General features: G+C 39.4%; 2 protein-coding genes across 2 annotated transcripts; both read right to left on the bottom strand.

Moving 5' to 3' along the window:
- Positions 1–521: 521 nt before the first annotated feature.
- Positions 522–1,571, bottom strand: LOC306748471 (4-galactosyl-N-acetylglucosaminide 3-alpha-L-fucosyltransferase 9-like; the record flags this gene model as incomplete). The annotated part of the gene is made up of 1 exon (XM_079231647.1): positions 522–1,571. One exon carries the CDS (start codon positions 1,569–1,571, stop codon positions 522–524), a length of 1,050 nt encoding a protein of 349 aa, XP_079087773.1.
- A 5,333-nt stretch (positions 1,572–6,904) lies between these two features.
- On the bottom strand, positions 6,905–7,837 carry LOC306748468 (4-galactosyl-N-acetylglucosaminide 3-alpha-L-fucosyltransferase 9-like; the record flags this gene model as incomplete). Its single annotated transcript, XM_079231644.1, has 1 exon — positions 6,905–7,837. One exon carries the CDS (start codon positions 7,835–7,837, stop codon positions 6,905–6,907), a length of 933 nt encoding a protein of 310 aa, XP_079087770.1.
- Between the last annotated feature and the right edge of the window lie 8,919 nt (positions 7,838–16,756).

Here is a 16,756-nt window from a genome sequence, read left to right as displayed (position 1 = left end):
CTTCAGGCTCATTGTGCTGCTCGTTAAATGGACTTGATCCCTGGTTGTAGATCAGTTGATTAAACTGTGTGACAGCATGTGAATTAAGGTTATATCACCAGGTGTAACACATATCATTCATAACATGACAAATGTGAGTAAAGATTTTTTTTTTCTCTTATTGATTAACCAAATGTATATTTTTAAGATTCATCGCTCACACCAATTGTCTAGATATGGTGATTTGGATGTGTTGAGGTAAACTAATAGAATTAAGTATGACTTTATAGGCTGAAGAAATTCTCCTACACTTTGCAAGCTAAATACACAATGTATTGTTGGATTATTATGAAAAAAGGAATTAAAAAAGATGAACGCAGGGCTGTTTGCAGGGCTCTTGGTCATGACATGTTTTGGAGATACATTTAACCACAAGCGTAGCCAAAAAATGCACAGATTTTAATAGACAAAAAGTATTTCTCTGAATAGACTCTGATTTGTGTTTTGAATCAGTTCAGAGGAGCAGTACATCAATAACAGCATTACAGTAAGAACCACTTGTACAGATCAGGTACAACTCTGTACTCCTTGTTCATGCCAACGTGACGACAGGCCTGGCAGATAGCGTGTGCAAACTCATACTTCTCCTCAGTAAGGTGACGTCTTGCAGTATAGAATCGCCGCCAATTGAAGTATCTCATATAAGCCTCCTGATCCTTATCCAGGCCCAAGAGGAACTGAGCTAGTGCTAAAGCATTAGGAAAGTCATTAACATGTATGAAGGATTCACCTGGGGCAAAATCCTCATAGTTCCTTCTCGGTGGGCCCAAAACTATCGGCACAGTGCCAACTGCCATAGGTCCATTGAACGTTTCTGTAATGTAATCTCTGTGAATTGAATTCTCAAAGGAAAGGTAGAATTTGCAGCTGCTAATAGTCAGGAAATAGTTCTCCCCTTCGGCGGAGTTGTGAAAAACATCCACCTTCATGTGTTTTATAAGCTCTCTGTAGAAGCTGTATCTCTCCCCTGATGTTGTGTCGAGGTTGTCGCTATTCACAATCCAACAAAGCAATCGTTCTTTCTTAGGAAGTACAAAATCTTCACCTGAATTCTTGTAAGTAAGTCGCGTGCGAACCTGAATATCTGCATCCTTCCTGTAGCTCAAGGTTAAGTTAAAAAGGCTTTGAATGCCTTCGATCCTGCGTGTGTTGTTCGGTGAGTCTGTGTTGAACCAGATCCACCTCTGAAACCTAGCTCTAGGTAAGGTGGGGAGGTTGGAGAGGTCATCCTGAATAGCTCTGTGAAACACCAAAACTGCATGAGCTCTGGAGTATAAAGATCTATCATCTGTGAGGTGGCAGCCGTCAATTTTGAAAAGCATCTTACAGTCTTGAAGATCAAACCTTTTGTTTTCAGGCCAAAACCACAGCAGCATTACAGGCTTGTCTGTCTGTTGTTTCACTGCCGAGCTGTTTGCCTGCTTTGTCAGCCGTCCTGAAGGAGCCGGGGGAAGATGACATGTTGGAGCTGGAGATGACTGGAGATACTGTAAAACCAGGACTATGATTCCAGCCAGCAGGAGAATCGCCATCAGGGTGGCTCGTAAAACATAAAAGACTGACGCCATATTAAACCTGCAAGGAGAGAGGAATTGTCAAAATCAGTGGCAACGCATTCACAGTTATTTGTTAAATTCTCAAAGAAGTGAGAGACTAACAGAGTTTAAAGAAGTCTAAACTGTTAGTAATAGTAATACATTATTAATAATCCAAACATAATTGCCTAACATGACTGAACATAGTTAAATGCATGTGAAGAGAGTCATGTGATCCGTGGTCAACAGATCGTCTCTCATAAGGGACCTCCCTAGTATGGCGTTAGCGGTGGAGGTGACGAGTTGACCAACTGCCTCATAACGGATCATGGACATATTAAATAGCAAATAAATACTTAACACATTTAAGTAATGCGATGAATGTAAACAAATGGAGCAAACATAATGATTTTTCTCCCCAAAAAGTAATTGAGTAAGAGTACAAAAGTAGGTTACATTAAAACTACTCTGACAAGTTCAATTTACTCAAAAAAGTAGAAAATGGCCTATATTAAACAGAATAAATGTAAAAAAAAAAAAAAAAAAACATTAAATAACTCAATAATTAATTCAACGTTTGAAAAAAAAAAAAAAAAACTACATTTACTTTGTTAAACAGAATAAAAGCTGTTATACCACAGCTGATAACCACATGTAGCATGGAAAGACAATTGGATGGTTATTGTGTTAGCAAATGTATATTACCCACTGTTGAGTCTTTTTAAGCTGAAATGACGAATATTGTAAAACAGAACTTGTCTATTAATCATGTATTCTTGCAAGAAGAGGCACAGTTATCCAGAGTCTCAAGGAGTCTGTAGAAGTGAGCACTCAAGAGAAGAAGTCACATACAGGAGTTATAGGGAGTGAACAGGATGGGGCTGTATTGGATCATGATGCTTTAGGCCGTGGCAGACAAAATTAATGCTATAGGTCAGCTTTGTTAAAAGCAGTGGCGGGCCATGGATTTTGACCTACGCCTGCTGTTTAACAGCTGAACTTTGTGATTCTGTTTAGGCCAGCATTGAAGGCTTAGCAAGCCCTGACGGCCCGCCACTGGACAATACATACTGATGTATAAATCCTACCCTTAAGGTCCCCATAAGTACTTTATTACTTAACAACAGGTAGTACTTTATTACTTAACAGCAGGTAGTACTTTATTACTTAACAGCAGGTAAGAGGATGTGCATGCTACTAAGGCAGCTGCTGCATAACCCCACCCAATGCAAGCAGTGATAGTATGCACAATAATAGCTTGTATACCAGTTCACTTCAGTAAGAATATAAAATACAACTAAGTATAAAAAATTGCCATTACATTTCAACATTTTCAAGTTTGTTTGGATGCAAATGAGCATAATTGCACTGCAAAGTGTGCCTCCAATAAAAATGTAAAGCAGGTGAAACATTTTGTCTGTTTTTTATTGCAATGCATTTTTGAAAATGATTTGTTGAAACATTCAAAATTCCTCGAGAATCTTTGTATTTAGTCTTTATTTGACAACAACGTTGTTGAGCAGTACAAAGATCCAAGATGTTGTTACCTTTAAAATTTTATTTAACCTTTATTTAACCAGGAAGTCCCATTGAGATTAAAAATCTCTTTTTCGAGGGAGACCTGGCCAAGACAAGCAGCAGCATAAAAAACACATAGTTATAGACAGAAAACACAGAAGAAGACAAGTTAAAAGAAACTAAAAGCTAAGAGCTAAGAAACAGTGACGTAGAGTTAATTAAAGAAACATTTACATTTTTGGGAACCTGCCTCTATTTCTTTCATTCGAGATTTAAAAGCAGTCAGTGATATTAGTTCCCTGAGCTTTAAAACATTCTGCAGCATATTCCATGATGAGGGGGCAGAGTACCCAAAAGCCCTTTTTCCCATTTCCGTTCTGGCATTTGGAACAGTGAGCATAAAAAAAGTCCAGAGATCGCAAAGAATATTGTCCGACACTTCTCTGGTTGATGCAAACACACAGGTAGTTTGGGAGCAGACCGAGGATTGCTTTATAAATAAGGGTGTACCAATGAGAGAGCCTACGGGTGGCCAAAGCAGACCATCCTACCCGAGAGTATAACTCACAGTGGTGAGTCAGAGCCTTACAGTTTGTAATGAACCGCAGTGAAGCATGGTAAGCTGCGTCCACCCTACGAAGACAGTTAGCAGAGGCATGCATATAAAGAAGATCACCATAGTCCAACACAGGTAAAAAAAGTAGCAGCACAGCTTATTTCGAAAATAAAAACCCAGTTTCAACCTCAACTTTTTCACCAGGTACTGTACATGTGGCTGAAAAGTGAGGGAGTCATCAATCAGAATACCCAGATATTTATGAGAGTCAACGACCTCTATTTCACTCCCTTCAAGAGTGACCACCGAACGGATATTCTGTGGCCAACTCCGACTGTTTGAAAACAACATACGTTTAGTCTTATCTGTATTTAAAACAAGTTTCAGTTGAAAAAGGGTATCTTGCACAACATTAAAAGCATTTTGCAGGAGATCGATTGCCTGCACAAGAGTTGACGCACAGCAATATATCACAGTGTCATCCGCATAGAAGTGACAGTTAGCGTCCACCACATTTTGGCCCAGATTATTTATATAAATAGTCAATAAAAGTGGACCTAATACCAATCCTTGTGGCACACCTTTACAGACGGTAGCAATATCAGAGGATAGACCCTCATATCTAGTGCACTGAGACCTATTCTCAAGGTAGCTCGTGAACCAAGCGACCGCTTGTTCCGAGAGCCCTGAGTTGAGGAGCCTCAGCCTTAAAACATCATGGTCAACTGTGTCAAATGCTTTGGAGAGATCAATAAACAGTGACGCGCAATGTTGCTTCTTATAAAGAGCAACACAAATGTCATTGACCACTTTCAATGCAGCTGTAGTAGTGCTATGTTTTTTCCTAAAGCCTGATTGGTAGACTGATAAAATGGCATTGCTGTACAAGAACTCCTTAAGTTGCTTGCTCACAAGAGTTTCAAGAATTTTAGCAAGTACAGATAAATTAGATATTGGCCTATAGTTATTTAACATAGCTGGGTCACCACCTTTAAACAGTGGAAGAACAAAGGCCGATTTCCATTTCATTGGTATTTTGTTGTTTTTCATTGTCAGATTAAAAATATATGCAAGTGGCTCTGCAACAAAAATCAGCAGCCAATTTCAAAAAGTAAGGGTCTATACAATCAGGCCCAGAAGGTTTCCTATGATCTAGGCCTTTTATGGCTTTATGAACTTCCTGCACAGGAAGTGGTGTAAAATTAAAAGGCTGACCAGTATAAACTGGAACCCCAGTACAAGGTTTCACAGACCTTGGACAACAAGAGTCAAACAGAGAGCCAGAAGAAATGAAGTGTGTGTTGAAACAATTCAGTATCTCCATTTTGTCATGAACAGCGACAGAGTCCTTCATAACAAAAACAGGTAAAACATGTGAGTTCTTACTCACCGAGAGGGATTTTATAGTTTTCTAAAATCTCCTCGGATCATTTACATTTTCAGTAGTAATAGACAAATAATATTCAGATTTTGCTTTGTTGATAAAAGAGGAACATGTGTTTCTTAGTTTCCTAAACACAAGCCAGTCAGTGGCAGAACCTGTTGTTCTTGCCTTAGCCCAAGCTAGGTTTCGCTAATGAATACTGTCTGCTAGATCAGAGGAGAACCAGGGATTTTCACGTCCCTGTACTCTGTACTTCCTTTGTATTTACCCAGATTTGCATCCCCCTCCATCTTACTAGTGACAACGTTTATCCCATCCTGAGGTCTGTGAAAAACATAATGAAAGCACAAATGACATGACAGATGATAAAAAACTAAACACAACCTGTCAAAAGCCTATCTGTCTCTACCTCACCTGGTCCTACTGGATCATCTAGTTGCAATGAACAAACCGGCAACACATGTTAAGAGGACGGTTTAACCATTGTGAGATGGACTTTTGCTTCAGAAAACACACTGAACATTTGAGTGGGAGATGATTACATGACAGGGTTGATAAACTAAAAATGTATAGGGAATTATCAAAATTGTTCATAGGCTAGCTCAGGGGTCAGCAACCTTTCCTGTCCAAAGAGCCATTTTGCCTTTTTTTCCACCAAAGAAAATTTGTCTGGAGCCGCAAAAGCTATTTGATATCACGGCTTATAAAGTTGTATACATAGTCATATTATATGTACAAAAAACTATAGTTTGTTGTATTTATGAAATTAAAGAACAAGAATAAAGACAATTTTTGACATTGTATTGCTATTTTACCTGTTTATAACTATCAAACTCTTATGAAGAGGAGAAAAAAAAAATAGTCATGTGTCGGCTACATTAAGGTCCATTAAAAACACAACTATGCAGACCTTGAGTCTGTATATGTGGCTCATGTGGTAGAGGGTTCATTCTGTAATCACAAGGTACTGGGTTTAATACCTTGCTCTTCAAGTGAGGTTTCCATTTTAAAACGCATATCTTTTGCTACGTTTACACTGAGCGTCCTCACTACAGATTTTTAGAGCACCGCAAACGGAGGAGGACGGATCCGTTTTTACTAACGGACTTCTCAGTGTCTCACTAACTGTCACACAACCAGCAGCACTAGTGCAGTTTGGAGACTGGATCTACTTCCTGAAAGCCTATTTACTTTGTTCAGTTTGCTGCAGCAGTTGAGAAATCGCTCTTCTTCTTCATCTGCAGCTGGATACTTTTCAGCAGATGCTGTGTGCTTGTTCTGGAAGAGTCTTTCAACATTACATGTTTTGTTGTTTGCTCATTTCTCGCCACATATCAAGCAGACAGGTCAGCAGCATCGTTGGCAGTGAAAGCAAATGAATATGTCCACGCAGAATTAAACTACTTTTCTCCTTGACTTTTTAATTTTTTTATTTAACCGCTCTGTGAATGACGAGTAGCCAGCTGCAGGGGAAGCTGCTTGACAGCGACATCACAGGATGTGATGCACATTTTAGTTAAAGAAATATTTAAACATTTGTTTTTATTTTCAGTGACCCAATATCACCTCAAACTCCAAGATTAGAGTAATTCCCTTTGAAAGATTTTCCACAAGAATAAACAAAAAATGAATAAAATAAAAACATTATTCATTTTTTTGTCAAAGCCTCAGGGAGTCGCAACAGATGGGCTAAAGAGCCGCATGTGGCTCCGGAGCCGCGGGTTGCCGACCCCTGGGATAGCTGTTTCTCCCTTTTTCCAGTGTTTAAGATAAGCTAATCACAACTACTTAAATCAGAATACAGTGTGCATAATTCTCAAGTATCTATCTGCATGTGTGAGCCACTATCAAACAACGTCTTCGTTGCTGTTTTCATGTAAAGTACCAGTCATAAAGGTCATGAACTACATGGAAATCCCTGTCTCTTGACATGTGGTCGCAGGCGAGGCAGATAGGATGAATGAATTCATTGTTGGTTGACTGCAGATGAGGGGTGGCTGTGAAGAACTTCCTCCACTCAAAGTAACGTGCGTACGCCTCGCCATTCATGTCCAGCAGAAAGTCTGCCAGGGACTTTGCATCAGGGAAATCATTTATGTGAATGAAGGCGTCGCCGGGAAGGAACTGCTCGTAGTTTTCTCTTGGCGGACCCAAAACTACAGGAACTGTCCCCGCCACGAGGGGCCCGTTAACCTTCTCTGTGATGTAGTCTGTGTGGATTGAGTTCTCAAATGAGAGGTAAAACTTACAGCTAGCCATGGTTGAATAATATTCATCATAACTCAAAAGGTGCCCTCCATAGGCTTTACCAAAGACGTGGATCTTGATGTGTTTGGATAGTTCTTGATAATATCTTTCTCTTACAGCTGTTCCAGTTTCAGGGGCTTTGTTACTGACAATCCAGCACACTAGTTTTTCTTTCTTGGGCAGAACAAAGTCATCTTTCATTTCTGTCTGTCTGATAGTGAGCTCATTCCTCACGGTGATGTCAGCATCTCTTCTGTAGCTCAGAGTTAAGTTGAACAGGTCGTCCAGACCCGGTATCTTCGCTGTGTTCCTCGGCGATTCTACATTGAACCAAATCCACTTCTGAAAAGCTGGACGGGGGTCCTGCGGCATGTTTTTCAAATTCCAGTTTATATTTTTTTGGTAGAAAATGACTCCCTGTGCTTTGCTGTAGAGGGATCTATTATCTGTCAGAACACAGCTATCAATGTGAAAGTAGGTTGAGCAGACTTTGAAATCAAACTTCACACCGAGAGGCCAGAACCACAGCAGGACTAAGGGCTTTTCCTGTGGTTCCATGACCTGACGATATTCCTCTTGAGATAATGTAGGGGGGCAAACAGGAGATGTTGGCTCAAAATACAGAATGAATGCCAGAATAGAGGCCATGAGGCAGATAGCGGCTATATTTCTTAACCACAATGTTTTCTTGGAAGCCGGCGTCGTCATCTGTGGAAGTAGAGAGTGAAGCATACACTTAGATAACTACCTCTGGAGTTGCAGCAAATAGAGTTACATCCTTATTCCAAAATATTAACAACTGGGGAAAAACCATATGTGTTTCTTTGATGCCAAGTTGAAGGTACAAAAAGTCTCTGCAGGCTGATTTCATCCAGTATTCGTAACTATACCACCAGAAATTAATGTGACGTAATTCTTAGGTATCCCACAAAATAATTTAATATCTTATGCATGTAATCATTAATGAGGAAGTATAACAACCTAATTTTTTTGGGGGGGGGTGTATTTCAAGTTGTGTCTCTGGGGGCTTATCAAACAATCAATTAGGACAATTATTTTACATTTCAAATAATCTTTTAAAGCAACATATAACCCTCTGATACATTGTTGTATTGTTTTGATTACCTTAGGTTAAGCAGCAAATTGTATAGCCAATCCCGTACTGCTGATACAGATACATATCAGGTTACTTCCTGTGGTCATTTGCATTCCATTAAAATTATGTTTTCAGATTTGATTTGATGATGTTAGACTACTACTTGTACTAATAAAGACACAGTTGTCGTCACTGCAAGAGTAAAGGTGTTTTCTCTCTGTAGTCTGTTACCTGCCACAAACTGCAGTGATTATTTATATCCAGTGTGTGGTATACAGTGGTGGGCAGCTAAGCCTCCTCTGCTGGCCTAAACAGAATCACAAAGTTATAGCTATTTTATAATTTAATTGTTTTTCAGTATTATAATTATGTTTTCCATATTTCTCATTGCACAGCTCCTGTCTTCGTCTGTTGCTCTGCTTCCAGCCTCCAGCCAATCAGATTTCACCTCTATGCCTCTATGGAAGGAGAGGCCCGAGGCCTTCTAGCTGGCCTTTGCAGATTATAGTGCATGGGGAGGTTATCGTTGATTGTCATAGACTTCAACCAATCAGATCTTTAGTTTGACGAACTGGGTGTATTCTTTGTGTATAGTTGTATTATTCATGAAAAGTTCCGATTCTAAAAGTTAGATATGTTACAGATACTTGTTTCTCTAGAATGGATCGTAACCCTCAAGAAGATATTTCACTTGGCCAGAAAACCCTCAATGAGAGATTGCATTAAGTCTCTTCTGGCTAGCCTGAATATGTCATCAGGAGATTGGCTCTATGTCCTGTTTCTGGAACATTTGGTCACATATTCATGTTTTATAGCAGCAGCTTCAGTAGCAAGTTGCTGTTCACTTGGCCAACGGGACTTTTATTGGTCTGGGATGAGATGCAGCCTTTGACCCGTTGCCTTAACCGTCCAGTAGCTTATAATCAATGGCAGACTTGATGACACACTGCATTTCTCTCTCTCCTTTACTGCCTTTCAAACCAACACCCATTCACCTCCTCTGTCTTTAGCATCTTAGCCCCTTTTTTTGTTGTTTTAACCATAAAGAGCTGAACCATTGTTAATTTTCCAACCGTGCAATTTAGAATACATGTAAATGTCTGTGTTGGTGGGATGATCCTTGTCACCTTGTCAGCCTTGTTCAGTCTTTATGCTAAGCTATGCTACCCGGCTGCTGGCAGTAGACTTATATGAACAGTACCTACATGAGAAGGGTTGTAGCGACTACTAGCAACAAGTTATTTTAATGAACATGATTTTACCTGCTAATATAGTGTAGAACTATACTTATTATTTCATAAAGTGCTGTTCCTTTATAGATAAAGAGTCTCCCTTGTGTCCCTGTGCTGCTTCTGTAAACTCCACTTTTAACAAAAACTCAAGTCTGTTAAAAAAAAAGCAGATGACAAAGCATCTTAATTGTTTTACTGTTATTCAGTGGGTTGTAATAGGTTTTCCTCTTTATTGAGACACATTTAGAGCCATACTGGTTTTATGTCTCTTTCCTGTTGCAATCTGATGCTCGAAGAGGTCGAAAGAAATGATTAACATCTGTGTGACTCGTGCGAGCAGGCATGCGAGCAGGCATTTTATCTGTGGATAATCATTACTGCACTTTGCAGCAGGCTTCTGTATTTACAAAAAAGAAAACTCAAATTCCTGGGAAAGAATGATACATACTAGTCCTGCTCTCCCACACATTTCTATTGTGTTGGTCCAAGGCAACAGAGTGAATATATATAAACTCCTATCCAGCTAAGTGGATAAAGAGAAGATTTAGCAGGAGGTGCTTGTAACTAGGTGATTTATAGCTGCTGGTCCATAACGAGTGTAGCACCGGGCAAACGTCAATCTGTCATTTCGCCACAACGCTGGAGATTGTCTTTGTGGCAGCGTCTTGATTCCCACGCACAAGTGTCTGTATTAGACACATCAGAAGGCAGAAGCTGAAGAGGCTGCAGACCCCTGAGTGTTTCTCTGTTGCCAGCACTCCACTTCCCTCCCTGAAAAGGAGACGTCACACTGGGCACAAAGCTGCCCCTTCCTATCATCTCTACATCGTCCCATGTTTTAGAAGTGTACACAATCTCAAATTCCGTGTCAAAGGCAGTGCACAATACACACTTTGAAAGAAGACATCTGTTTTGTAGACATGTTTGTGTTATCACCAACAACCGCAGATTGACAGCTATTAACATCATGCCAACTGCATGGATAACTATGTGGCAGTGGCGGGCTGTGGATTTTCCAAGTGCGCAGGTTTAGTCTCAGCATTGGTAGGGACCCCCCTTTTTCCACCCAAAAAATGTGTCTGGAGCCGCAAAAGCTATTTGATATCACAGCTTATAAAGTTGTATATATAGTTATATTATATATACAAAAACTATAGTTTGTTGTATTTATAAAATAATAGAACAAGAATAAATAAAATGATTGACATTGTATTGCTATTTAACCTGTTTATAACTATCAAACTCTTATAAAGAGGAGAAACAAAATACTGTCATGTGTTGACTATGAGACTAGACAAAACTATGCAGAGCTAAAGTTCTATCAATATTTGTGGCTAATCTGGGAGGGTGCTCGTCCTTGGACTTCAAGGTAGCAGGTTCGATACCGATGTGAGGTTTATATTTTAAACGCATATCTTTTGCTACGTTTACACTGAGCGTCTACACTACTTTTAGAGGACAGATCCGTTTTTACTAGCGGACGCCTCAGTGTCTCATGAGCTGCCACACAACCAGCAGCAGTAGTGGAGTTTGCGGCTCCGGAGTCATGTCAAGAATCACGTAGTGTTGCTGACTCGCCACTTCAGCCAATTAAACGACAGCATCTTGTCTCGCAGGCTCGAAGGCACATTGGAAAACGTGGAAATGTGTTTTTCTCTCTTCTGGGTGATGAACATAGTATAGATAATAATACAAATACGTGTTCAAATATATTGTGCAAGATATTTTTTTCGTATTGGTGGGGACAATTGTGACTTTCCCAAACTTTTGTCGCGACTAGTTCCTATAGACCCAATGCAAACCTACGCCCTTGGGATTTTCTACCTGCAGTTTCACCTTAACAACTGGGCAAAGCTGAGGATCAGACAAGACAGGAGCTGGTCAATGAGAAAATAAGCTAATGTCCACAGCGTCTTCATTTTCCTCCAACTTGTTTTTAATGGAAACTAGTCAGCTTGCTATCACGTTAGCAAACGTGTTTAGGTTGTGTATTATTGGTTGTGTAAAATACGTCATTGGGCTTAGCCAACAACGTGATTTCGTGGTCATAAGCGGCCCAGATATTAGATGATGTGGTCCGCAGCTTGATGCAGGGCTGAGATGAAGTGGAGGTCAAAACAGACGTAAAAGGAGCAGTACAGCTTCCCACTGTCCCAGTATTTCATAAACATTGATAAAAAGCTAAAAGCAGCCTCTGCTCCAAGGAGATCAATTGCAGTAAAAAGGGCTCACGTGACCTCTCTTCACACTTAATAATATAATCAAACTGCACCACACTTCCGATTTTGCTGTTTGTACTTCCAGACTACAGTCTGCCAGAGCATGCAGGTCACAATAAAAGTATTTGTAAAACGATGCCTTGAGTGTGCTTGTGTCATTGTGCTGGGGTTGAAACTCGATAAGTTAACAGGAGCGTGTTACAATTGTCAAAGAGGAACTTGATTACTTCACTCTTGTCACATAACCTGGTCCTTATTGAGCCGGTTGTTTCAACAGTTCTCAACCGTTTAGTACTTTTAGTCAATAGAATCAATGTTGCAAATTACCTTTTGGTTATTAAATCACTTCGTATCAAGTCACAATACATAAATGCAAAATCAACTTCTAGGTTATACTATTTTTTGTTATTATATAAACTCTGTGTTCTTTGGTATGATCTTTTTTGTCCAGTATGTATGTCTCTCACTCAGAGCAGCTCTTCTGGGATCTCAACTCTACTTGACACACTTTAAGCTACGGTTGGAGAGCATATGGCGAGCTGGTCGCCCATTGCAACCCTGAGCTCCAGATTTTTCCAAACACACACACACACACACACACACACACACACACACACACACACACACATACACAACTTTGCTGTCAAACATGAGTTTGGACTATTAATCGCTTATTTCCTGTTGCATTATTATTATTTATAAAGATTAAAAAAAAACAAGTCATAGATTCTTACCGTGTGTGCTTGTCGGACAAAAAGAAGCTCAGGCCGGGCCAGTTGACAAAGTCTTAACTACTGCTGCAACACTTTGTTTATGCTGCAGTTTACAGATATTGGTGTTTAAAAGATGGTCGAAGAATTTACTGGAAACGGGATTCATGCTTAATAATTAAACCGAGGCAGTGTTGGAACAACACTTGTCTGTTTTGTTAAACTCCTCCTGTTTTGCGGTGAGATAAGTTTTGCCATCAGTTGTTCCACCCACTACATGTACTTCAACTATCCCAATAAAAAACAAAGTGGGTGAGTTTCACTGCCTGCCTGGCAGTTAAAATGCCTTTGTTAAACATTTGATGGTGCTGTTTTAACAGATACAGAAAACAGAAAAAACAGATCTCAACTCAATATTGAGCATGAATTGAAAGGCCGTATCAAATCTACAACACCGTCTATAACATATGTGTCGAGGAAAGCAGGTCACTGCAGCCACTAATACTGATACAACCTGATGGCTCACATGTCTGCACTCATTCTGTTTTGTTTGGCAAAAAAAATTAAAAGCTTATTGTTTTCCACAATGAGCTATTTAGTAGTAACTAAATATGGGTTATTTTTTGCACAGATAGAACTTACACAAAACATTGTCTGATGGGCAATCTGATTTACTTGAAAGTGATTAAAATTTTCTTTATTCTGTCATTTATAAAAGCATAGATGAGGCACAGATGAGTCACACAATTATGTTATATATAGAGCGGGACAACCCTAGTATCTATACTTCTACTTGAGTAATGAATGTGAATACTTTTGACACCTCTGGTCCTAAGGCACAAGTGTAAAGAGAAAATATAATAATATTTATAATATAAAGCTGAACAATTGAATATTGATTTAGGAAACTCTTCATATCTTTTGTGAAAACATAACTTTACTCATGTGGACAAACTGTTTTGGTGGTTGAAATTGATTTACCAAACATCTTAGGTTCACTAAAGCAGTGGAATATATGAATAAAATGGTAGATATATGTAAATAAATGTCTAATACCAAATGATGTATTATCCTTTTTTTGAGTTGAAGTGTTGTTTGGCACTGCTTTCATCAAAATGAGAGAGACTGAGATAAAAATGGGACTGAGAAATGACTTCATACTACAGACCAAGTTTCATGGGGTTTGTGCAAATGAAAAGTAAACAATACAACAGTTTTTGTTTTCAAACAAAATATGTACTATATATTTGAGTCAAAATATGTATGATAGAAAAACAAACTATTTACAATGATTATACAATGTGCATGTTTCAGTTGTGTTTTTTCAAGAACAGTTTTCAGAACAATTGAGAACATACAGTATGTACTCTGTATGTATGTGTATACTATGTACTCTTTACCAGCGTGTGGTCGTGTGTCGCGTCGCGCAGAGTAAAACTGAACAGCTGAGGTGCTGTCTCTCTGTGGCAAAGTGTTGTGTTTTAGTACACTGCAAGAAAACAGTGTTTTTTTCTTCTCTGGTTCGTAGTGTGATGTCTATCTGACTAAAAAAAACGGTGTATTTTTGCGACGTAGGTGGGTGCGTAGGTCCTTAGGGATTTTCTGAGTGTTCATTGGGTAGTTTCACACAAAATGTCGACGGACACCTGAATTGACAAATCACGGTGATGCCGCAAGCTGAGTTCTCCTGTGAGAGTCACAGAGGATCTAACGGAGCACAGGTAAGTGAAAGCCTTTTAAATCTTATTTCTGTGACGTTTGATCGCGAAGATATGAATATTTAAAACACGTAAACACAGTAAAACGCGTATCTGCGTCGCGAGTTAACCTTTTAAGCCCAACCCTCTTTTTTCTGATCTCACGGAAATGAGAAGTGTGTTTTTTTAAACTAAAACTGTGCTATGTCCTCATCCGCAGTTCCGATCTAATTCCTTTAAATTGCTAAAGTACTGTGACCCTTGTGAGAAGATACTTGTCGGTTTACATAAAAAAAAAGATTGTATATTTTTGTACATTGTATATGATTGTACATTTTAATAATTCCGTAAACTCCTCAACATGAGTAAGCGATTATAACGTTTCAATAAAACACTCATAAGTACACCTAATAATCGCGGATTTCAGTCAAAGTAACTTCTCTGTAACCTATGAGACTGTGGGAGTCTAGCAGTAACACAAGAGCCTTGTCTGATCAGTATTGGTGTCTCCGCACTGCGTTTCGAGGTCCTGCAATCTCATTGGTCCTCAGACTCGTCTGAAAGCACGTCAGATGACACATGCGGAAGGAGATGGTCAATTACATACTAAGTATGTTATGGTGCGAGCAAGATTCAGTTAAAATAACACGTTTTTTGGACTGAATATGCTTCATAACATGTCAATGCTTATGTTTATTGTCATTATTAATTACCTTAATCTTTCTAAAGATGTTCAGTATTACTCTGGGGGATGATGGGAAGGCACCGAACAATACAATCAAAAAACTCTGGAACAATCGAAGAGTCATTTTTTGCTCAGTCTCTTGACTTTTGATCATATTTATGCAGAAAATGAATTAAATGAAATCATAACTATTATTTAAAGGCAAGGAGTTGCGGATTCGTTAGAGATCAAGGACAATAGGGTCTGGTATTCATATCAAGGTCATAAGAAGCCCTAGGGTCCCCCAATTCTGTATTCCTTTTGCAGTTAGAAAGCTACGAAAAGGATCTACTTGCCTGTAAGAAAAGAGGATACTGTATGACCAATTAAAGCTTGTGTGTCTGCATGGCGAGGACGAGGATTTCGACCCCTCACCTTGAATGTAATTCAAGCTAGCATGGCACTCTCCACAGCTCAAAAGAATGTCTACCAGGGCCCCATTCCTCGTACGTGGTTCAGCTAAATCGATCAAATGTCCTATTATCCATCTTAAATTACCCCGAGGATTGGCGTCAGGCTAACTCGGTTTCTCAAAGGCTAATCCACGCTGAAACAGTGTCTTTAATTCAAACCAGGCCCCTATTTCTCGTACCTGGCTAAACAAAGTCAAGCAAATGTCCTAATCTCCATCTTAAATTAGCAAGATGATTGACATCAGGCTATCTAGGTTTCTTCACGGCTGATCCGCGCTGAAACGTCTCGTTAATTCTAGCCAGACGTCAGTCATCTGGATAAATGCGCGCGCCCGCTCCTCTTCAGAAGGGATAATAATCGAGCACTGACACCACGATGTTTTAACAGTACAATGGCAAATAAACTCAGAAGAACCTCTTTTTATTTTTCTGATGAGAAGCAGGAGATGAACATGAACGCATATGAGGAAGTCAATACCGTAGTCATTCACAGCAAACGCGTTGCGAATATTCCAACGTTTTTGCAACATTGTTGCCGTGAATGCAACTTTAACAGCGCCCCCACTGCGAGACATAAGCGTCGCAAATATATCAGACAAGTTAAATGCATCAGTGTTGAGAAAATGTATCGGCTGATTTGAAGTGCTTCATCACCCAAATCAATCAGATTATATTTACGAATAAATATATACTTATGAGGATATATGTACTGTATGCACGTATGAATCATGTACTATATATGTGTATATACATGTATGTGTAGATTACCCTATAACTAGGAGTTTGAATATGTGTATGGGCGGATCAGTATATATGTATTATTTATAATCAGAAATTCAATCAATTGAAGCAGTGAAAATAAATTGTGTGTGATTCTCTGTATTCTTATCACGATCACCTTAATCATGTTCTACAATAATGATATGTATGGTGTACTAATAACACTGTCATATAATTATGAGTGCTTTCAACACATCCATAAGTTTCTTAAGAGCTAAATAAACTTAAGAACAGCGGCATGCAGTGGGTGATAGTCTGTGTCTGCGACGGGCGATCGGCTGCGCCTGTAGTAATCAATGTCCGCGGCTCGAGAAGCTCTCGTAAATAAATTATTTCTTGCCGGCAAAATCTATATCGCCACGTACAGGAAGTCATGATGATGTAAAGGATGGATCCTGGCGATCTGAAAGAACTCTCTCCCTATAAAACTAATATAACTAATATCGCTCCTTCATCAATGAGGAAGGGAGCTGCCTTTTTTGTCCGGTGGGAGTGGCCAGCTTATCCAGTGAATTTCAGTAAGCCTGCCCGGGAGCAGGTTTACATATTTGGCTGTGTTGCTATGGTGATTTTTCTAAACTTGCTTCGAGGAACCGAAAATCCTGA

Source organism: Taurulus bubalis, assembly GCF_910589615.1.
Source record: "Taurulus bubalis genome assembly, chromosome: 16".
Taxonomy (NCBI): Eukaryota; Metazoa; Chordata; class Actinopteri; order Perciformes; family Cottidae; genus Taurulus; species Taurulus bubalis.
This window is presented reverse-complemented; position numbering and strand designations above follow the sequence as displayed.